This window comes from Diorhabda carinulata, chromosome X, assembly GCF_026250575.1.
Source record: "Diorhabda carinulata isolate Delta chromosome X, icDioCari1.1, whole genome shotgun sequence".
NCBI lineage: Eukaryota > Metazoa > Arthropoda > Insecta > Coleoptera > Chrysomelidae > Diorhabda > Diorhabda carinulata.
Genome location: NC_079472.1, coordinates 25,007,392 through 25,032,574, shown reverse-complemented (window position 1 = coordinate 25,032,574; position 25,183 = coordinate 25,007,392). Strand labels below are relative to the sequence as shown.

Below are 25,183 nucleotides of genomic sequence, written 5' to 3'. Positions count from 1 at the left end.
ATTATTACCTTACTCACTTATTGCATAAATAACTATTTTTAAATGGCTTATTTTGATTGTGCCTTTTGGGATGATTTCTATTAACAGTAACTTTTATTATTCACACATCAAAATCCCGACAAGGTTGTGTTCATGGACTCAATATTCACTCAAAGCAAAGTATTTAAAATATTCAGAAATTACACCGTAATGAATTTTGTCGTTTATCGTTTGAAAATTGACTATCAAGTATATTTAACATGTGGATAGAAACCAACATCCAAATTTATCGTTTTATTAGAAAATTCTAATGCTATTGTCTTTTAAAACTAAAAATCATGATTTGTAAGTCTAACAATAATAAACAAATAAAAAATGTAGCTTAGAATATCAGCAAACTTCTGGTTAAAATATAATTAATAAAACCTGATTAAACAAAATGTGTGTGGATTTTATTAAATTTTATCTTGGCATCTAAATATCTAATGAGGGGGTTATCCATTTCAGGGCTGCAACTATAGTTTTAAGAGAAAATAACTGCCACTTCTTACGGGTCGACAAAGAGAACTTCAATAGAATTCTTAGAGACGTAGAAGCTAATACAGTACGACTCAAGGAACATGGAAAAGATGTATTAATATTAGAAAAAATTAATTGTAATACTAAGCAAGTATTTTCTTCCCATTATAAGTGAGTACCTTTAAACTTTACTCAATAAATTACCTGATTTATGGAGCAAATCGGCTGTAATTTGTTCACTATCCAAAATACTAATCCTAACTTTACACAACCATTCAATATTCTCAATTTAGTTTCGGAATACGTTCTCAGAGCAACACAAATTTTGGTAACTTTCAATTAGTCTTGTATTGTTTTCATTTCAGATATACTGTGATGGCGGGTACTCCGCAAAAAATGCTGGAGCATCTCCTAGAAACAAGACTGGATGGCCGCGGACCAGGAGGAGCTGGGGATAATTTCATAGTTACCGCGCAAGATCCCTTCCTCGATGATTTTCTCCTTACACACATTGTTTTTTTACCAACGCATCAGCTAGTTGACGAACTGGACAAATAATATCCTTTATTAACTTGATTTCAAAAATATTTTTTCTTGTTTTCATAAGCTGGGAACATTTCTTTCTCCTTCTTTTCGATGTCTCTATTATTTTCTTACACATTTACCATTATTAGTGTCTCCTGAGTTCGTTACAATGGCATTTTTATGATCGTGGGAGGCACCGAATCATGGATGATCTCCGTATATGAATCCGAAACTAAACAACAATCGACTTTATGAGTTTTCCATTACGTGCTAAATACAACAAAATTTATTCACTTCTAACCAAATAGTATCCTGTTTTCTCGGAATAACTAGACATTTCGCCACCGATCCATTAGAACAACGTAGAACGGTCAATTCTGAATGGTATACCAGCACTCTTTTGTCAGAAGTGTTCGAAAAAAATCAGGGAAACCAATGGCAGAAGAAGAATTATTCTCCACCACGACAGTCAAAACATCGAATTGATAGGTCATCAACAGTCCTGGTTTGGCACCCTATGATTTCAATCAGAGTGGGAAAAATTTTTCGATAATTGGTTCAAACGCATGAAAAAGTGTATTGATCATAATAGAGAATATTTTGAAAAACAGCCAACCCCAAATATAATTATTTGTTTCATTTGGCTATCTCAAAACTTAAGAAGCAACCCTCGTATAAATTAATGGTCATCAAAAACTCACTGAAGGGGAACAATTCCAATAATATGGAAGAGGAAACATAATTACTATGAATATAGATTTGTTCATTCAAGTTTTCTGATTCCAAATGAACTTGGACTCCTATCAAATCCGTTCCAAATTTGTTGCGCTATTGCCATACTAAACATTTTTCTGACAATACAGCGAAAATTTATTATCAAAGCTGCGGTTACATAAAATAATAAATAGCAAACTTCATATCATGCAGCTGCCGCCCTCTCTATCGCGGATATTTCGTCCATGTGTTCTTCTGCTATAGATTTAATGATATTTTGAACATGATACCATCAATAAACTTTTGATGATGTCTGCATTACAGAAACATTGGCATATGGTGAAACTACTTAATATTGGTATAGAAGCTTATAGAATATGCCTCCATGATTTGATGTATTCTCCCGATCTCCTTTCCAGGATTTTTTCTGATCAGTTGAACAGTACGTGGATTGGAGTTTCTTTCTCACCTTTACATCTTAGACATAAAGAACCTAGAGTGAAGCCCATTGTCTTGAGATGTACAGGACTGTATATCAGTATTGGATAAGAATGTATCCTAGTACCTTGGATGGTCTCTGAAGAAAGATTGATATATCGCATACCGGTGGATTCTAGCCTTCAGTGCCGAAAGCTGCTTCCAGCTCTTCTATCCATTAAACTTATTATAGATCAGGTACCATTGCTTATAAGACCGGTGATAGCACTCTTCGCTAATCCGTATACCCCTTTCTCTCTAAACAACAAAAGGTCCAGAAACCTACACAAGTTTTTCTTCAGTTTATCATGCCGATCAATACAGTTTTGTATCCTCTTAGATATTATTATCACCGCCCCGACTAACTCGAGAATTTATCGGTTGATTATTTATCCCAAACTGCATATATATCTCTGGTTGGAATGTAGTGGGTAGGACATGCAGACTTAAAGTCTCTTCGTTCTCGGGACTTTGCTTGCTTCCAGTTATATCTGTATACGAAATGGGTCCTTTTGGGCTTAGGAAATGAGAAGAGTGAACACTCCAGCTTATAAGGCAAGAATACTAGAGCTAGAGTCTCTCCTTCAATATAGCCCTTCTCGAATGTCCGTACTTCATTGCTTTCCAGAGCTTTTGTAATTGTAGACTAATTGCAGTTTAACGCTAGATTCGGATGTATCACGTTTAGGAAGGCTCCAATTACTAACCACTTATTGAACACGCTGTTCACATCAACACTCATAATTACACTATCTGACGCGCGTTTCAATAACCAATTTATCGTCTTCAGAGACAGAATGTTGGTGTAGTTGTGGTGTGAACAGTGTGTTCAATAAGTGGCTAGTAATTGGGGCCTTCCTAAACGTGATACATCCGAATATAGCGGTAAAAACTGCGATTAGGTTACAATTACAAGGGATCTGGAAAGCAGTGAAACACGAACATAGGACTATATTGAAGGAAAGGCTCTAGTCATCTTACCTCATAAGCAATAGTGTACTAAGTATGAATATCTCCATCAAGTCCAGAAATTCCAACTCAGCCACTTATTATCACATGTATTCTAGAATGAGGGTGGCAATGAAAATATTTATTATTTATACTGAATTTTCCTTAACCAAAAACACTTATAGAATAGAGTTCACGAATCAAGACCGAGAATTTGTATTGGCGTGTAAAAGAAGAGTGATTCAATTTGTGTATAGATGGGTAACGACAGTCAGACATCCACTTTTCGAGGACGATATAGCTGTAGACTTTCTCGAGGAAATAGCTAATGAGCTTGAAAATGATTCTTCTCAATATGATGCTTTGCAAGAAGAAGCGGCTTTAATGCACCATGTTATGACGCAATTAAGAAGGTAAGGTTTCGCACCATGAGCTACGGTGTGTCGAGAGTGTTGGTGAATTCTGGGAACTTAACTAATAATGTTACGGGTGATAAATTTCACTGTTACCATGCGATTTATATGTAAACTAATCTTGTCACAATTTTTGATAAAAAAACGAGGGCTTGAATGAAAATCAGTTGAAAAATGAGAATAACGAAAAGTTATTAAAATGTTTCAATTCAACAAAGCCTTTTATAATGATTTGTTAAAGTTATTAAAATACTATTTGTCATAGCATTAAAGATGTATGTTAATTATTCTCCTAAAAGATGTACTTATTCATATGGATATACATTTTTTACTAGTCTGTATTTAGATTTATTCTGTTCATCTACCTGTTTACAAAACAACTGTAACACCAAAGAATTTCCCATAAATATTCTACTTAATGTCGGCTAATGTGTTACACAAGTCTATTATAAGTACCCAGCTCTAGTTACAAAAACTAAGTAGCCATGGCTAGCCAGAATAATGATGATAAATTAGGTTTTCCTCAGTATCAAAAACTTTTTTAAAAGCACTTCTTAGTTATAACGGCGATCATGAACCATTACTCCTGATCAATCTGTTGTATTCCACGTAAAATTATCAAAGATCGATGTCCTCGAAAAAGCTAATGAGGCAACTTTTGCCATTGTTTGAATATCGATTGTGTGAGTGCTAGACACGCACTGATAACGTGGTCTGCACTTTCCTCTTCCTCCATGCACCAGCAGCAGTCCGTGTAGTATATTACATGTTGATAGCGTCGTAGATGATCATGTCTAGTTAATATACCTGTCATATGTTGTATATTTCGTGCCCGTTTAATCGGAGCATTTGATTAGACAGAGAGAAGCTGGTATCATACCAGGTGTTTCCATCCATCTATGTAGAGCCTGGTCTTGCGAGCAAAAGTCTCAGAGATGTAGTAACTGCACTATAGGCTACACCAAGGATGTATTTTGGGTCTACTGGTAGCTTTGCTGATCTTAGTCCAGCGAACGAATTAGCCTCGCCGTTGCTTGAATGGCCGGGCACACAAACAAGATGGATCTTGTAGCTACAACTTATCAATTATTTGCACTTCAGCTCTGGCGGTTATAGTAGCTCTTAGCGGATTCAAATTACTGTGTGTAGGTATCGCACGATTACATTTCATTAACAACGAATACGGCTTGAGAAACGTATGTTTCCCAAACTGTTTACTACTCTCACACTCGTGTTTTTTATACATTTCATGTATTGGAAGTCTTCTATTTAAAACATGTGAAATTCTACCTCTACATTTAAAAAACGAACACAAATGCGATACAAAAAACAATGTATATAATTAAGGTATAATCACAATTCTAGTAATTTTATGCTGTATTCCGTTTTTTCGTTATGAATACTGAAACTGAAATATTAAAAATAATATTGCTAGATTATTCAAGAAGTAATTTAATCAAATTTTATCATTTTATCCTTGAGACATTCCCTCCAAAATTTATTGCTGATTTTAGATTTTTTGTTAGGTGTCTTTGGACGTTTCAATTCGATTTATGATTATTTTATCGGGACAAAACTTTTCGTCCCTCGGAACGTGATCGAGATAAATGTTTAGTTTTTTGCTTCTTGACGACTCCGTCGGATCCTACTAGCATTTGTCTGCTCTATATGTAAATATTATATTCAAGGAAAAGACAATAAAAGCCAAAAAATAAGAAGAATGGAAGAAATTATATAATAACCAATATGAAAAGCGTAAAACATAAAAATCTAGAGAATGAGGTTGATAGGCCTAACTCTTAGACGCTGTAAGCATATAAGACATTTGAAAAAAAAATTTATTATCATGAAATGATGTCGTGATCATTATATTTAATGTGAAAAAATTGTTTATCGAGTTTATACCTTCTCTAAACAACAGTATCAAAATATACATATAAATTGTGCCAAACATACATTATTGTTTTAAATGATGTATGCTAATTACTTGCTGAATTAAATGAATTAATAGAATTCAATATAAACATTTTCTGTACAATATTTTCAATAGTCCCTAAATAATTAATGTGATGAAACAAGCATTGTATGTGTAAATACAAAAACTGTTGTTGTTTAAATACATGAGCTGCCCATTTGTTTTTGCTGATAGCGTCGAAATTATTCCAAAGTCTTGGGACCGAGAAACTGTTTACAATGCAAAAACTCAATTTGAATTTATAAGATAGCGAAGTTAAACTGATATTATCGCGTAGTACGATTCTCTTTTGAACGCTTGTGAATTGATATTGGATACCGAACAATAATAGACAATAATTTAAGTAGGCTATGAATATCTTCTGCAAACTAATAAATATATTTACGTCGATATAATCTTAATTTAAGTGCAATGTCACACGTTACTGATTCGATCACAAGTAATATATGGTTTTGTTAACTAAAACCTAACCTAACCCGTATCTATGTATTTGATATTAGGTCTAATCTAATTGAAAATTAGGCAAAAATATCGGTTTAAGTAAAGTACCCAATTAATTAAGAAGTTACGTGTTTTCTATTCTTTTGTACGGTGTGGAAGCATGGGCACTGACGGAAGTAATGACGACGTTATGGTGGAGATAAGAGAGGAGAGAGAGATTGTAAAATCTGTTAAGACCATAAAATTATCTTATTTCATTTACATGTAATATGCAATCCTGACACGCATAGTATATTGCATCTTATCATCCAGGGAAAAGTAGAGGGAAAACAGAGTTCTGGAAGAACAAGAACGCCATGGTTGAAAAATTTACGTCAAAGGTTCGGTCGGACAACTAGTTCACTCTTCTGAGCTGCAAAATTATCATACCCAACATGATACCCAACGTCCGATAACCGACTGGGCACAATAAGTAGAGAATAGAATTAATGGCATCTTTAGCAGTATTTAAGACTGTTATATCAATATATCAACAATTCTTCTTTGGTATGAATAGAGAAATCTACATTTTCGGACCTCGTATCTTCAAATTAAAAATAATATTTTCTAATTATGGCCACATATCCCAATTATTGGCATGCCCTCAAACAATTAATACCACAATTTAATAAATTATAAATTGTGTGGCACATGAATCGAAGTCCTTTGAAGTCAAATTACTCATCAATTGATCACTAGTATTAGTACTTGAAGGAGGCTCTATATCATATTTGATTAGGTTCTTCACTTGTGTTATAGTTTGGTCTGTTTGAATTCTTATTTACGAATTTGGTTTCATAAATTCACACTTTGACAGACCGAAGAAAGTCAAGGCACATTAACAAAAACATATAAAATGGTCTAAGAAAAAAGAAGCTTAAGAAATTGTTTGGATGGTCCATTAATAAAAACCATGCAATGGAAATAATCGTCATAAAAATGCCTATAGAAATAGAAATATGAAAGCGATATTACAATATACTATTAATTTAAAAAAATAATTATTTTGATATATCTATATAGCAATAGAGGGCGCCCTAGACGGGTGGGGTAAGAAACGAGTAGTGCGTTAGGTATCTAGATATCTTGTCTATGCACGTCCCAAAATACGTTTCCGTGACTATTATAGTATTTGTGCCGAAAACCATGTGTGACGAAAATCAGGAGCAATATACCAATCTCAAATTTCTCGTTAAATTTAAAAAAAAAAACTCCGACTGAGTGCTATAAATTGTTACAAGAGGCCTATGGGGACAATTCTCAATCTCGTGCGCGTGTTTTTGAGTGGTGTAAGCACTTTAGTACGGTCGAAAGAGCATTGAAGATGACCAGCGCACAGGTCCGGAAACTCCGGAAACAGTGACCAAAATCAACCAAATTGTGCGTGCAGATCGTCGAATGAACATCCGGATGATTACCGAGGCTGTAAACGCCGATAATTAACGGTTAGAAAAGTTTTAAACGAGGCATTTCATATGACGCAAGTCTGTGCGGAGCTGGTGTCAAAAAATCTGAGTCCTGACCAAGAGCTCTTGCGTCAATGGGTCTGCTCAGATTTCCTTGAAAGATTATAAAAGTTAGAAAGAAATCTGCTTTAAAAGAGATCCGATTTCAGTCGATGGATGCGGTAAAGCAAAAAACGGCGGATCTCCTAAGGATGCTCACCAAAGAAGACTTCCAGCACTGCTTGCATCAATGGAAAAACGTATGAAAAGGTGTGTGGCAAGGGGAGGAGAGTATATTGAAGGGGACGTAACCAGTCTCGTTATTCAATAGCTAAACCTCGTAGATTTAGATATGCGATTGTTTTTTGCATATACCAATTAATCAGTAAAAAATTATTCGAAGGTATATAAAATAATCCCTTAGGTTTATCACAATATTAAATGTATTTGATTTATTAATTGTTGTTTTTCAGTAATTACTTTTGCGGATTCCAAATCAGATATATTAATATACGAAAAGCTCTAAAACGGCAATGACAAGGGACCCTGAAAAATTACCCTATAAAATTTCTATTCAAATTATAATTTTTATTACTTCCAAGCTTATCATTTTTCCCAAGAAAATTTACGATTTTTTATATTTTTAAGAAGGGTAAAGTTACGATTTTATATTTAATTTTATATCAAGTTTAACGTTGCTTTTAGGATTGAGTATATTTTCCATCCATCGAGAACTTAATTTTTTTTTATTAAAACACATAAATGTTGTTTGTCAATATATAGACAATTTTTATTTACTTATCTATTTTCAAGTTCAGGCATAATCTTGGAATCAATTTTTCATTTTCACTCACAATTTTATTATTACTCACTATATTGTCCAAAAAATATGAAAAATAGTTTATCAATAAAACAACTTTCAATGTTAGTAACTACAAAAACACGTATAACGCAAAAATAGATAATCGGCTACTATCTACAAAAAATGTTTATGTGCGTGATTTCAGTCTTTTCTGGCTCATTTTTCAGGTATAACGAGGACCGCAAAGCTCACGAAGGGCAGAAATGGAAGTTACCGCCTCTCGGCCAACCGATAAGCCTTTTTAGCGCTGGTGACGACATGAGCAGGACGATCATAATGCCCCAGGATGACAGTAAGTCCTTTCACATGATTTCAACTTCTCTTTTTCCATTAACATTAATATAGAAATAGCAGATACACTTCATGTTTCATATATTATATTTATTCAATTTTAAAATTGAAAAAAATTCTGAAAAAAATTAGAAGTGGATTTAGATATTATATACAAAGTTATGATAAAGTAATGCAGAAAATTTATACGTACGTCAGTGTCAATATAATAATAATAATAATAATAGAAATTGATCCACAACAAAGTGTTAATCAATCGTATGTAGTAAAGTTTTCAAAGAAAAAATAATCTGCACACATACAACGTTCAACTTGTCGAAATCTTTGGAGGTGATTTGGAAAAACAAAATTTTGTAAAATTTTCATAAGGCATTATGATAAAAATCCAAATTTTCTTAATAGTGTAGTATTTTCAGACGAGGCAACGTTTTGATCAAGAAGTACACAAAATTTTCGCTACTTACTGGGTTCGGAAAAGTTCCGACTGGATTCATATAAAAGATACCCAGTACCCAAAAGAATATAATATATGGTCAGCAATCAACAAGGAAGGATTTATTGGACTTTATTTCTTTCGAAAGGATTTAACAACTGAGAATATTTGGAACATCTTCGTATGGCAGTGCTTTCGGATCTAATTGCGACATTTCTGGATCCAAATAATAGAGAAAACCTGGATCCCGGTATTTGGTTCCAGCAAGACATTGCACCAGTTTGAAGGAAGGTAGATTGAAAGATGTGGATCAATTGAGTGGCCACCTAGGTCACCTAATCTTAACTCCTTCGATGATTTTTTTATGTCAAAAGACGTGCTCTTATATTTTGTGAACTTTGTGTATTACTTCATCATAACCCAATATAGATATTTTGGACGCACTTCTACTAATCAAATAAAGTGTTCAACTACACATATCAAACAGCAGCTCAAGTGTCCTATCGACACAATTTGATAGATAATGATCTATCATTTTTGTAATGAACGAAACTCTATTTTTCATCCCAGAATAATATTTTTATTTTGCAGTTATATTTCGCGTATACTGTGCCGATCATACTTACTGCACTTTACGTTTACCAGTAGACACTACCGCTGAAACCATTAAATTAGTAGCTGCCGAAAAACTGAAGATGAGACCAAGTGACGAACTATTACTCGTTGAAGTGAAGTCTAATGGAGAAAGAGTGGTATTTAAAGATAATGACATTAGTATTCCCACTGCTTTGTCCTTAAATGGAAGGATATTCGTTTCTCCAAAGGATCATTTAGATGCATTAGTAAGTTAGATTCAAGAAGAATTTTTATTTTAATAAATGCCATTTAATGTTATTTTATGAATAGGACAAAAAATCTAAGCTATGGTAAAACAAATATGTAATTTGTCAATTTTTCTACACATCTAAATGTAAATAAATGAAAAGAAGCTTGAGATATAAATAATGATTGTGAAAGTACACAAAAGAAAACGATAAATAGCTGATTTCAAGCATGCAACCGCTCCAGGAAGAGTTCCTTCGCGAAAACTTCCGGTGAAATCGCATTCGATTTCCATCTTTTCTAGTGGTACAGCAGAATACGAATAGATTTTTGGTTTGTATTGGCTTTAAAAAAGGAAAAGATTATTGTTATTTACTCAAACAAGAAATAGTCTATTACCACAAATCAAAAACGAAGTTACAGTATATATAAGAGGTCTGACAATTAAATAATGAGACTGATTCTGTAAAAGTCATCAAAAAAGTAATAATTATTTATTACAAATACTTATATACCGACTTAAGCGATTTGTTCAGGTGTTGTAGTAATTTTGGAAGTTATTGACTAGAACCTCCAACAGCACCGTTTCATAGTAATTGGAATGTCCTCAATCGATTTCAAATTATAGCCCGCAATAAATCCGGTAAAAAGGGGAGTGGTGGCAACACTAAAATCCTATGAAGTCTATGAAGTACTTCGCTAAGCTGGAAATTTTGGAACCATTGATTATATTCATACTGAAAACACTACTTACACTACCACTACACCAACACTCACAATCACACGTTTCGATAACCAAATTATCGTCTTCAGAGACTGAGGGTAAACAGTTTACTTTCAGTCTCTGAAGACGCTAACTTGGTTATCGAAACGCGCGTCAGAGTACTTCGCGATAGATTATTTGATTCACGGTCTGCTTAGGTGGAAATAACTACTTTTGAACCACCACGCCGCTGTCAAAGAAGCAGATAAGTATCGTGATCGAGGGCGCTTGAATCATTTGGTGATAAAATCTAAAGCCATTGTTTGGGAATCATACTTCAAGTTTCGGAACTTAAAATTATGATTTGAGCATACACACTTTGATAACTTAAACGTTCATTATAACGATCAATTATTTTCAAATCCAATAGAGCATTTTTTTGTTGCCATAGTGCTCGCAAAACTTTTTCTGTAGTCAGTCATCAAATTCTCCCAAAGTAGTTAGAAAACTTTTTATTTATTGATCCCAAACTTTGTTCCACTGTAGTTTTAACAAGTTTATACAGTGAAATTGGTTTTATCTGGAAGTGAATGAATATACGAGGGATACGAATATACAAGATTTGAAAAATTATTATGTGAAACATAGGAGCTCCGATTTCTCCAAACTCAACTTTGGTATAGCGTCTCAGAATTTTTTTGTTTTATGTTTATGCTATTGGATCTGATTAGTGTTATGTCGTATGTCCCACGTTTACTGATTGATTTAAAATTTCTTATCATATTCATATTCATCCAAATGTGGAATCAAAATATTACTACTTTTTGAAATTAGAAAAGTTCGTATCATATCATATAAAACTAAGAAATTGAAAGTAGTGAGTTACTTTTGACCATATTAGGCTCGTGAATCTAATTGTTTCATTTTTGATGATGATTTATGAATAAAATCATGTGTCACTTTAAATATTTTAACATAAATTCCATATTTTTAATTCTCTTACGTTAAACATATTTCCAATATCAAAGCAAGTAGCAAAATCAAGTCCAAGACAAAAGGAATCATAAGTTATTACGTCGTCGTTTTGTATTCGAAAATTTTCAGTGAATTTCCAAGATTGGGTTAACTAATGCTATGTTCTCAAATTCTAAATACGATCATATATTTCAGCTGCTTAACATTGCTAACAACGTATTACTAAATTTACAGTTGTAACTAGAGTAAACTTGTTTGTTTAAATCTTATAAGACAAGGAATAACTTCATCTCAAATTCTAATTATCATAAGACGTTAATTTAATCAGATTTCTCTCGTTTGTAACGTAGTATGGATTCTATCACTGATTTGGAGATAACTTTTTTATTGTATTATCAACAATCTCTTTACGGTATCCATCAATTTCATTCGAAAGCTGTCAGTGATTAGTTTTGAAGTATCCGAAGATCGAAATCTTTTTTTCCTGGGATTTATAATAATGAATGTCATTGTATTGCGTCAATAAATAGCTAGATAATCCAGGCTTTCCATTATATGAGTAAACCAAGACGGACCTTCATATTCTCAAATTTTACGTTTACACTGTAACGAAAGACATCCATAGAACTTCTAAATAACAGTCATAAGCTAAAAATTTCAGCAAAAATTTTGATAGAGGTGTAAACGTGGTAAAAAATATAATCAGATACAAACGCACAGGGTAGTCTACGGGTATAAATTAAAAAATTAAATCTAATAAAATTTAATAATTTAATTATGGGAGAGGCGAATCGTGGATTGATGAGCTCTTGGATAAATACTACTTAGGGAAACCACCTAAGTGAGTTTGATTATGTCTATAGTACATAAAATATTCTATTTATCTAATAAAGAGGTTGGCCTAAATAAGTCAACAAATTTACATTAAGAAAAAAAAATTCAACGTAAAAATAAATTAATTAAAAGAAATTGAAAATAAATTTGAAATTTACGGCAAAGTTTTTTTTTGGAAAGGCAGCTCTGGCGAAGCATGTCAAGATAGCCGCGAATTCTTCTTCGAATGCAGCTCGGAGTTTGGGAAGGGCGCGTGGTACACTTGCAAGAACGCGGTCTTTAAAATGGCCCCACAGGAACAAATCACAGGGTGTCAGATAACATGACCGTGAGGGCCACTCAATGAATTCTCATCTGCCTATCCATTCTCCAAAATGAACTTTAAGGTACTCCCGCACACATAACGTGCAATGCGGCGAAGCTCCATCCTGCATAAAATGACGGATGTTCGCGAGTGTTGGATCGTTATCTATTTACCCACATAGTTCTTCATTTCCAGATAACTTTTGTCCGTCTCGTGATCTTCAAAAAAGTACGGACCCACGAGACCTCCGGCATGGATTTTCGAGAGCGTTTCCTGACTTATGTATATGTATTCAATTATTGATAAATAAATTGACAGTTTATGTGTGGTAATGTTGTTGTAATGTTTCTCTTCCAATATATTTGAACGATTTTTAACTGTGGGGTGGATTCATATACACTAGGTGTCTTCATACTTAATTTATTTATACTTTTACACTAAGTTTACTCTGTTATTTACTATTCATCAAACTATACACTAAGACTTAACACTAAACACTTATTCAATTCTCAACATATCAATTCATTTAAACACACTATTTATTTGTCTTATTCACTGCCTTCCTCGCCTATAAACAAACGATTATTTATAAACTTATTACTAAACATTTATCTTATTTATTTAAATTCACCGTTTGGGTTACTTTTTACTATCCCGATGTGTTCCCTAAGACAACAAATTATTTATTGACTGCTAGAGGCTGCTAGAGCCTCATTTACTTAGTATTATAAAATTCTAGAAATTCCGTTCACTGAAAATCTTTAGTTTGTCGCAAACAAATAAAAAGGTCTTCTTAGAATGTGTGTCTATAAAAAAATCACAACATGATGTGAGCACGTAACAAAAAATAGATGAACAGATCTAGTAATAAATACCCAGCACCTTCGCCAAATTTTGGCATAGATCAACATAATAGAATAGAGCCGAATTCACGGTCTATATCAGTGGGCAAGTTCGTAATATTACCCGTTCTTTAAAAGAAACTGCTGTACAGCAACTAGTCACATTTTTACACTTTCCCGTCTTATAAAAATAACAAGGCACCGTCTTCATTAGATACTGATGATAAGGGGTATAGCTGCAAATTAATATGTGCCCACCGGTAGATCACATAACTTCTACCCTGTTCCTGACGACTCGCTAATCCAACTGGTTGCTCGCTATCTCAGACATAACCAGTTTCTTATCGTTAGATTCCAACATATGGTCTCAGAGGCTTCGAATGGCTTCCCACACATAGGTAGGTGGATCGATCTTGATTTTCATGTTTCGTTACCAGGATGAAGACGTACTGTGAATTATGTTCCAGTCTTAGGGGTTGTAATATGATCCTCAAGTTTTTCTAAGTGCCCAAACTTTTGTATGGAAGCTGCATGAGTATATTGCATGCCAATGAATAATCTCTCGGAAGAGTGAAAAAATATTGGCGTTGTTCTGTGGTAACCCAATATCTAGTTTTCACAGTACTTCCGTACGCACACATAAATTTTTCGAAGGCAGAATCAGGCTTTTATTGGAAATAGTTCACTTCTTCCTCCAGGTCATAGAGTTCTTCGAACGGCGCTGGTGATATTAGGATTATGCTGTAACTGCAATCCGTTAATTTGATGCTAATTCGTCGCTGGCTTGTGTGTTATCTAATGAAGCAACGGATATTTGACTACCCAAAACCTATTATTTATATCTTATAAGTACTGGTATTGATACTGATATTAATCATATTAATTAAAAATCTCTGCTTTTCAATTGAAGCTACTCTTCGTTGCACGATCAATATTGGATTCATATTTTCGTACGAAACGATAATATTCAAATGATTGGATAACTAACACGTTTGTCAGAACGTACATTTTTTTGCTATAATTATGATACGATTTAAAATGATAGTGCCAAGAAAACAGTTTAAATGACGATGGAAGAATGCGTTTTCTCTAAAGAAGGGGAACATCGATATTAGAGGCGATAGTAGTAGAAAAGTTTCAAAGATAAAACTCAATTAACACTGTTTATAAAAAAAATCAAAAGAACAAGCATTTTCAACAAAATAGGCACAGGCAGAAAATGACTGAATTTTATTTTCCTAAAAATTTTAAATTTGTTTCCTTAAAATGAATGGAAAGTTATCAGAAAATTATACTGAAATAACTTTGAAACTTATGCTGCAAATGTTTCATCATTGTTTCCCTCTTGCCGTGCTTATCGACAATTTTCCTTGAATTCCTATAGATTTCCAAATATATCTTAATTACTTTTTATTCTTTTCAATCTCTACGCATTTTTACCTGCTACTCAAGGCTGAATACATTGCTATGTTGCACGATTTACGATCGCATCAGATAACTTCGACTATAAAGTTATAAGCATCGCGCGACGTGTGAAAACTTCATGTTTATTACATATTATATTCTACGTTTTAAGATAAGACTCCTTTTTGTCTTTGTCTTGTAGTTAATTACGTTAAAATGTCACGTTAATCTCATTAATGTATTTACTCCCTGCGTCGATAGCCTCTAAGAAGGGAAAATAGTCCTCCTTTTAAGAATCAGATGCATTACTAGTTTTAATAAGAGATTGAAACAATTTAATAAATGTCATAGACGTTGAAAAATATCTCTTTTAGTAAATGATATAGTTGAATCGCAATAGAATTATTCTAATGCTGAAATTTACATAATTTATTATTACTGCTCTCGAGAGAAATCGACAAATTTTAAAGTTTGAAGTTGATATAATATTCCTAATAAAATAAATTTCAAGATATCTGAAAGTTTCTCTAGGCAACTTAAACTTAGATTATCGTAAAATTTATCACCATTTTTACATCACGTATATTTTATTGGTACAAAAATGCCAGAATTCAGAAAGATATTGAAACAAAGGGACATATCAGATGGGTTATATGTATGAGAAATTCGGATGGAAACGGCTTCAGGAGAAACACGTAGATAAAACAAATCTGAAGGAACCTGTTTTTGAGCACATACAAAAACTGAATTTATATTTTTAAAATATGACCAGACAGAAATAAACAGAAAATACGAATTTTCTCTTGAGAGAAATAACAGAAGAATAGAGTTATAAAAAGTAAATACGACACATGAAATGCAAAGGTCACCAATGCATATTAAAAATAATATCAACTCAAATATAATAAAATTTACTTGTGAAGTGTAGACTTCGAATGGAGTGGAAGGTCTACAACAAACTCATGAAACACATATAAAAATTAATATGAAATTTTTAGAGGCTCTTTTAAATCTTTCGACCCTTCCGCTTCAATTCGCTGCGCACCACTGGTGCACACATAAAATTGCGTTCTTTGTTGAGGAGAGCACTTTACTCCAGAATTTTCTAAAGCTGAGGGAATATTGTGATTGTAATGATATCCGGAGACTTTTTGAAGTTATCGATTGCCCCTTTAGGCAACGAATAACTTAGTGGTTTGCATATATTTGGTTTTTTGTGTCTCTTTAGCTTCAGGTCTATTTTGTTCCAATAATCAAATTACCATTGGTGTTTATAATATATTGAGTCCAAAACATGAATTGTATAAAGAGCTTCCGAACAATTTTATATAAGACAACACAGCAGGCCTCATAGGCCCATGGCTTGAAGTCTCTTTGCTGCTTTTTTCCAAATCCTTTTGTTCACGGCTGAGTTGCGCCAGTTCGCTATCTCTAACTTCCTTACATGCATCTAGCGATTTTCTACGTGGACGCATTCTCCACTTGTTAATGCTCTTTTCATCTCCCGTTCTTCTTCCACTATGGCTATATGCTCCAACCAACGCACTTACTATATAGCCGATTTGTACCTGACCATATAACCTTTCAATCTCTGCATTCGTTCTTCTCCATTCATCTTGTTCCACTCGTATCCCTCCAAAAAAATTTCTTATCACTACTATCTCCCATGGATTTAACCTGTTTCCCTCTCGAATCAGCATTCACCACCATATAACCTTGTAGGTTGTATAATTGTCCTGTAAATTCTTAGCTTGGACCTTAAATAGCCTTCTTAGAGCTCCCCCTGTTTTATTGCCTCTTGCTAATCTTTTGTTTATTTCTTTAATTTCGTCCCTTTCACTTGTTACCGCCACTCCCAGGTATTTAAACTCCAGTTCAAGCTACTTACTACAGTTTCTTTTTTTCTTATTCACTTGGTTCCCTATCTTTTAATGTCTAATTGGAATTATTAAAAGTAAGTACTTGTACTCGTTAACTCGTTACTCTCTAAAATTTATAAAAGTATTCATTTGCTCTAGTACTTTTGAGAACAAGGTTATAATTGTGAAGTACTCTTACTTTAGCACAGTACTCTGTCTAGCTCTACTTATGAACTATTTTCATTTATTCAGTCACAAAATGTAGATTATTTATTTAATCCCTTAATTTATAAAATTGAAAGACCACTTTGTTTCGAAAAGTAAATCGAAAATTCCGAGATGTTTTATTACAGTCCAAAAATATGTTCAAAAATTGAATCGATTGATGAACTATTTTAGTCTGGAGGACTTTGCATCAATTTTTTTGTTTCGTGGATATATTTTCATGTGTTTTCTATTTTATGAAGTATGATGGTTTTTCAGACTTGTCTTAATGAACAAGAAGAACCTACTCAGGGAATTGATGGCGATCTCGAAATGTTCAGCACAAAAGAGCTGGCTTACTACATCACACTTTTCGATTGGGACTTATTTTGGTGAGTTATAATTGTTCTATAAATTTCGGACATGAATCAAAAATTTCAGTTAAAGTTGCGAGATTTTAAATATATACATCTTATTAATATCAGTTATTTAGTGGTTAACACGTTAGAATTTACAGGGTTTTTCAGTATCTGTCTCTTAGTTCTGGTATTTTTTCTCTCGTGATCTCGAATATATCTCACATTTTGACAATTAGAAAAATTTCAACTTGTACTCAGTTATCAAATGGTAGATTTTGATAAACCAACAAACTGAATTGATAACCAAAAGACACAAACTTAACAGCCAATAAAATTATGTATCGATTCGGCATTACACAGAAAAATTAAAAAAAAAAACCACTTCATTTAAGTCAAGAATATATAACGATGCATCCAGATCGTCGATTTCTAACTAAAAAAACCTTTTTAATATTTACAACGTAAGAGAGTAAGATTTTTATATAAGAAGGTAACATCTTAAGGAATATCAAGAGTTCGACATACTACTTTATTTTGAAGGTGATATATAAGTTGTTTAATGTTCAAAAAGTATCGAAAACCAACCAATATAAGTCCTATAAATCATTACCAACATATCTCGGTACAGAAGACGAAAGGAACAAAATATTAGAATTCTGTCAACATAATACACTGCGGAAATTGGAGGAAAACCCTAATTTGATAATGTTGACGAATAAATCGTTTTACCTGAAGGAGTTTTCAAAAAAATAGGCATTCTTGGTAGAACAAAAATCGAAATTGACGGAGAAGTCGAATTAAAAATATGGTAACGTGCACTTTCGCATTGTTCACAATAAAATTGTGAGAGAGAATTTTTTGACTAAATAACACCAAAAACATATTTAGAGAAGATAGTACCAGAGGTAGCTAAACTTAAGGAGTAATTGTTCTCTGCTGAAGAATTGGAGTTGCCCATCACCAAGCTTAGAACGTTTAAGAAAATATACGTGGCGAATTTGATCTCCAGATTGGTTATAGTACGTCCATTTTATTACCATCGAAAAGTTTGACTCTAACACCGTTATATGTACTTTTGTATTTTTGTATCCAATCCTAGAGGAAAACCTTTACTTCAATAATAATGTATTTACCTCAATAAATTCCATCCAAATTGGGGAAAGGTGAACTTTGAACATCAAAAAATTATTACCATTTCTAGCATTTGTCCCAGTTGATATTATCATTTATTACCACAATACTGTACTCTTGTTAAGCTTGCTGGTTATTTACTTAAAACTCCCTAGGGGTGCGGAGACTGTTGCAAAGGAGGCATGCAGCTGTTTCTAAAATATCATTTTTGTAAGATTTGCTTCTATTACATTTGAAATTATTATTTCTTATAATAAATAATTATTTTTTTATATATATTTTTACATAATATTTTGTAGCCCATTAAATAAATTATATCAGTTGATATTTATGAAATTAGATTGCTAGAAAGATTATGGGGGCGCAACAATCTTTTTAAAGGGAGATGCAGGTACAAAAAGGTTAGAAACCACTGACTTAAACATGCTAAAATATTTTCTAAAAACATTTGAATACTTTTTGTTATCAGCATTATTAATCAAAAACTTCCAGTTAGTGTAATTCTAAAAATGCACTTATATATTCGGAATTAAGTAGTAGTAAAATTTGTAACAAAATTTAAACGGGGGTCAATTTAAAATGAAAACCCAATATTTATGTTAAGAATCGAATAATGATTAACTTTTACTTTTTTATGTTTATGCGGAAAACGGTATTCCGAAGTTTGATAGCCTAAAACAACTGCGAATAGATATTATATAAATAATTATGTTTTTGTAGGTGTGTTCATGAATACGAACTTTTATACCACACATTCGGCAGACACCATTTTGGTCAAATAACAGCAAATTTGGATGTTTTCTTAAGAAGATTTAATGAAATACAATTTTGGGTGGTGACTGAAATTTGTATGACTGGTAGTCTAAGTAAAAGAGTAGCAATATTGAGAAAATTTATAAAATTGGCAGCTTAGTGAGTATCTGTATTTTCACAAATATCAAACATTAATTTCTCAAAAGTGCGAAAATAAAAACATTTATTTTAAATCATAATAAAGTATTTTAGAAGTTTGGTATTCTATATACGTATTTGGCAGGTTTCTTAAAAATATAACCACTTGACACATCAATAGAATTCATCTCATCAGTTAATTCTGTGATATAAAATGTGCTTCGTAGGTTGTTAACAGCTTAGAACAACAAACTCCTAGATCATTGTCAACAAAAGCAATGAAACTATTCAATTAAACCGAATGATTCGCTTGGTAAATTTTTCACATAATTTCCAGAAATTTCAATGTAAAAAATTATCTAGGTATTACCGAACTAGAATACCGAAAACTGAATGACCGTTGGTAAGCAAAAATAATGGAGGAGAACCAAAAAATGAAAAAAATCACATTCGCTCCAAAGTTTCTTACATGTTATAAGGAAATTTTGAATTTCTACTGGAGATGGTGTATGAGACTTTGTGGCCTCCAGAGTGTGTTACAGAATAAACGAAGATATGATTCTGTTTCAAAACAATGCACGACACTTTAGTACCAATGTGGCAGAAGAACTTATCCAACAGTTCAAGTGGAAAGTCTTTGACCATTCACCTTACAGTCCTAATCTAACATCCACTGTTAGAACAAATGAAGCCACGTTTCGCTACCAACCAACAGCTTCAAGACGTTGTAAGGACCTGAGATTACATAATGCAGACATAAAGCTGGTATTTCATTATGATAAATACCTCAAACTTCTAAATGACTTTGTACAATAATAGAATGAAACAAATATTTTGGTATTATTATCATCTCAATACACGTCGTTCCTTATATGGAATTTGCCTGCTCTTTCAATCTTTTTAGGGCCCTTTTTATGGAAGCCTCAATCCCCGACGTCTTACATCTCAATTTGTTTACTAGCCCTCTCCATTTCTGCTCACTCATATACATTTTGTTTTCAGTTTCTCACTATCATTCTTTCCAAATTCATCTTATCCAATAATCTCGGTCTTTCCTCTTCCTCCCATTCACTCTATCATCATTCTTCTCTTTATTCCACATCATTCCATATATCCTAGTAATCTTAGTCTTACTTTTTTATTATCTTTAACACATTTTCTCTAACATATTATCAGCATCATTTCGACATCTTTATTTGTTGTACAAACTTTTTCTGCAGCATAAATCATTATGGCTCTTATTAACATATCAAATATTTGAAGCTTGATTTCAATTTCATTTTTTACTCCTCAACTAAGTGCTCGGTACTTGTATCTTCTTACTTCTTCTGTTTAATCTTCATCGTTCATTATTATCAATCTTACTAAGTCTCATATTTATTATCTATCGGAACAGCCTTTGTAATGACTTAAATAAATTCCTTATATAAATAATTTGACAGTTATTCTCCTGAAAGATATTGGAAAAGGTCTTTTTTCGTTTCCATTACAGTAATTGCTTTCTAAACGTTCACATAACAGAAATAACTTTCCAATGTGTTTCATAATTATCAATTATAGAATCAAACATTTACTAGTTTTACGTTTGATGTACTGAAACTAGTTTCAGCGGTAACCGATTTGAATATCACTTTTCCCAATCACTCATGACTCATATTCAAATGTCAAGTAGGTTCGTGCAGTTGACATTGTATTCCGAATACTTCGTGAAATATAATGTTGAAATTTGGAAATAAATTGATTTCTTTTTGTTTTTAGTTGTAGGGAATATCAGAATCTCAACGCATTTTGTGCTATTGTAATGGGTTTAAGCAACGTTGCCGTATCTCGTCTTTCCAATACGTGGGATAAGCTGCCCTCGAAATTTCGAAAACTTTTCACCGAATTTGAATCATTAATCGATCCGAGTCGTAATCATCGGGCATACAGGGTGAGTGTCGGGAAAATGCAGCCACCTGTTGTACCGTTCATGCCTTTACTCTTGAAAGATATGACTTTCACGCACGAAGGTAATAAAACTTGTTTAGATGGGCTCGTTAATTTCGAAAAAATGCACATGCTTGCTCAAACTATGAGGACCATAAGATTTTGTAGGAGTAGACACTTAGGTGAGTTTAAAGAGTTTTTAATAATTTCAACTGTATTAAAGTTAGTTTCTATGATAATGAACTAGTTCCTATATGACCAAATATCTTTTACATTTCCGCACCTATATGTTTACAATGTTTCTGTTTTCAGTACATTTTGAATATAGTATATTTTTTAAAATATACTATAATAATACAGAATGTTACGGGATGTGCGTGATATATACCAATAGCTCCATACATATACAAAAGTCTTCAAATGTCCCATAAATGTTCGTAAATATTTAACAACATCCAAGAGTGTTCTAAAATATTCCAGAGTATTCGGGAGCAAAATGTTGTTTCTAGAAATATTTAGAGGTCACAACTTCCAGCTTTTATATCTTCAAAAGCACGTTGTTCAGTATTTGGTTGGCAGTCATCAATAGTGAACGTTTTCAGTGAAAATAGAAAAAATTGATTATTGTTATGTGATACAATACTTTTATTTGGAAGCTCTTAGACCAACCAATATAAAAGCTGAACTAGATTCTACCCTTGATGGGTCTTCGTTATCAACAGTAAAATATTGGTTAGCAGAGTTTAATCGAGGCTATATGACCTATATGACCACCATCGCAGTGGTCTGCCAAATGAGGTGACGGCTCCAGAAATATTGAAGGAAATCCACAAAGCGGTACTAGATGATGATCGTCGATTGAAGTACGCGAACTACCAGACATAGTAGACATCTCAAAAAGTGCGGTACTTAGCTAAAACTTTCAATATGAGAAATCTGTACACAAGATGGGCGCCGCGTTTGCTCACAGTGGAACAAAAATATCGTGTTGAAGATGTTTACATAGAGTGTTTGGCAATGTTTCATAGAAATGAAGCCGAATTTTTGCGACGTTTCATAACCATAGATGAGACGTGAGTCCATCACTTCACACCCTATTCAAAACAACGGACTGAAAAGGGAGAACCAGCACGAAAGAAAGCAAAGATCGTTCCATTTGCAGGCAGGTCATCGCATCGGTTTTTCATCAGCTCACAAATTATATTATTATATTTATACTAATTCCAAAATTAATGAATTAAGATTTGAATTTGCTACCTCACCCAGTTTATTCGCCGGATTGTTTTATTATTTTCTGTTCCCAGACCTGCAAAAATGGATCTGTTGGAGATTTTACAACCAAGAAGAGGTTATATCGGCAGTTAATGGCTATTCTGATTAGCTTGACGATTCTTATTATAAAAAGGGTATCGAACATCACTGGGAAAAATGTATGGAGCTAAAAGGAGATTACATTGAAAAATAAATGTATTTTATTTTTCAAAACTTTTGAGCTTTATTTGTTAGGCCATCCATGTACACTTTCTTTTATAATATGTATTAATTAATAATTTATCATATTTTAGTTTTGGATCCGCCGTCTCCAAGAGGTGAAGGAGAAGTAAAATCATATATATCATGCCTAAGAGTAATAGACAATCAGAGGGTACTTACGAGTCTTTCGCAAAAATTGGAACCAAGAAGATCGTAATTAATAGATTTCATATTCACAATCAATATTGAATAGCATCGTAATTTTAAGTAATTTTTGTCCATTTTATATCCATATTTCAATATTTAACTTTTATGCACACATTTCCGCTCAAGAATATTCTATTAATTAATGATACAATTAGAATCAATATCTTATATTGCAAAATATTTGTACTGTAGGCAAGTAGTCGGCACATAAAACGAAGTTTAAAAATATTATTCCATTTAACTCCTATGAAATACTAAACCATAATCAAAATGAAAATATTATTGAATTTTATTCAATACTGTGTTCTTTATATTGTAGAGAATAATATTTTTCTTTAATAGTTGTATTCTAATATTAAGTTTAGAAAATTTGTTTTTTTATCTATCTCCCTCTTTTCTTTTAAGATTGGACAGCCTTGAATTAATTTTTCAATAAATCTAAATATTTTGTGTATATTTACAGATCATAACTGAAAAGATCTCGATAGGTTCTAATTGTGTTGAGAGAAAAATAACGATATTTTGAGATTATTATTTCTGAATGTTACTTAAATCCTTCAAGGACTAAAGGTTCAATTTTAAAGATGTAATATTTAATTTTTCCAAAGAAACAAATATTTCATAACATATCTAATAAACGATAGTTTCCAACCATAAGTGGATTGAATGCTTTAAGTAATTACAAAATAACAAGTCTGTTCCACAATTTGCGGAATGGGTGGTATGTCATTTTTAATTCAGTTTCTCATCATTTTTTAGGTCCAACACTTTTTATCACACAAAATGTGTATTAACTAATGTATAGAAGCAATAACGATACTAATCGTGTTATCTAAACATAAAACACTTTTTATACAAAACCATCTTCAAATAGTGTGTATAATATAGCACGTAGCTCTTTATTATACAATTGATGTAATAATATAGAAAAGTGGATCTTATTAATGGCAAATTATTCTTATAAACAAATTAAAGTGAACAAGTAACCAGAAACGCCAAGTTTTTGGGTTCAATGTTTGATTTGAAACGCCATTAATAAGATTTTTTGTAATTATCTGTTTAAATATTCAATTTATCTTATATAAAATGTACTTATAACCTGTTTTGTATTATGGAAACAGTTTTTCGAGACATACGTCTTCTTTCAGCTCTATACTACGTTTCAAAACATAGTTAATTTTCGTCCTTCAAATAAAATCAGGCATGGAAGCAAACATAGCACATTTCGACAATCTTGACAAACTGGAAATTAGAAAACAATTTTGTTAAGACTTCAAATAAGGGTAGAGTTTACATTGATGTAATATTTTTTGCTGATTGATGAAAATAATCATTATAAAATTATATTAGAAAACACGCTACGCTTTTTTACATTAAGATGATATCCTTTATTAATCATTTTACCCTTATTCTCTATTATCTAGTTTGGTTTAGTTAAAGTTGATTTCTTTAAGTTTTAAACTGTTATTCATTTTTATTCACATTCGTTAATTTATCTAAAAAGTTGATTAATTACGCATCCTACCACATCCCGTGGTAGGATGTAAAATAATTGCTAAACCTGGTGGCCTAATTAGGATTATGGCACGATTTTATGAAATTATTGAATTATCATAGCTCCATAATAATTGTTTAAAATTCCAAATAAATCCGATATTTCGAAGTGCTCAAAAATTGACTTCGAAGATTCCGTTACATATATTCACATCGAGCTAATATAAGCGTGTTAAAAAAATAGTAAAGTGTAGAATGTTATCTAAAAACTAAAAACAACATGATTTGTTACATGAATCGGAGAAAAAATTTCAATTTCATGTTTTCCAATTTTTTTGATTGAATTTATGATGCTAACTTGACATAATATAATATATACAACAAATTGTACAGTGTTATAAGACTTTAGGTACTATAGAGAACAAATTTTTCAAAAAAACATCTTGAAGTCGCTAACAACTTTTTCCTAATTTTTTCTTCATTCGACTCCTTCAATCCGTATAAAATGTAATATGACAACTTGCTTCTCAAAGTATCAAATGTACCGTGACAATATTGTATCATTAGTTATCTACCTACTATGACAATATATTGACAATTCAACATGGAGCTCATATTAAAGATAGAGAGAAAGAACATCGGTGTAACACTCTGTATATCTCTCTGCTCTATTCTGATTTGATCACCATGATGT

The 25,183-nt window shown here is 32.5% G+C and overlaps 1 protein-coding gene across 4 annotated transcripts in view; it reads left to right on the top strand.

The window, feature by feature from the left end:
- The window catches only part of LOC130900754 (rap guanine nucleotide exchange factor 4), a 302,255-nt gene extending 278,645 nt beyond the window's left edge, over window positions 1-23,610 (top strand). For all 4 annotated transcript variants that reach the window (XM_057811609.1, XM_057811610.1, XM_057811611.1 and 1 more), the window contains 9 exons: window positions 487-669; window positions 864-1,055; window positions 3,342-3,575; window positions 8,505-8,629; window positions 9,653-9,903; window positions 17,288-17,400; window positions 19,219-19,410; window positions 21,148-21,497; window positions 22,881-23,610. In XM_057811609.1, coding sequence (XP_057667592.1) covers window positions 487-669; window positions 864-1,055; window positions 3,342-3,575; window positions 8,505-8,629; window positions 9,653-9,903; window positions 17,288-17,400; window positions 19,219-19,410; window positions 21,148-21,497; window positions 22,881-23,005 — 1,765 coding nt within the window. In that variant the 3' untranslated portion in view covers window positions 23,006-23,610. The remainder of the gene's footprint in view (window positions 1-486; window positions 670-863; window positions 1,056-3,341; window positions 3,576-8,504; window positions 8,630-9,652; window positions 9,904-17,287; window positions 17,401-19,218; window positions 19,411-21,147; window positions 21,498-22,880) is intronic.
- Window positions 23,611-25,183: the final 1,573 nt, after the last annotated feature.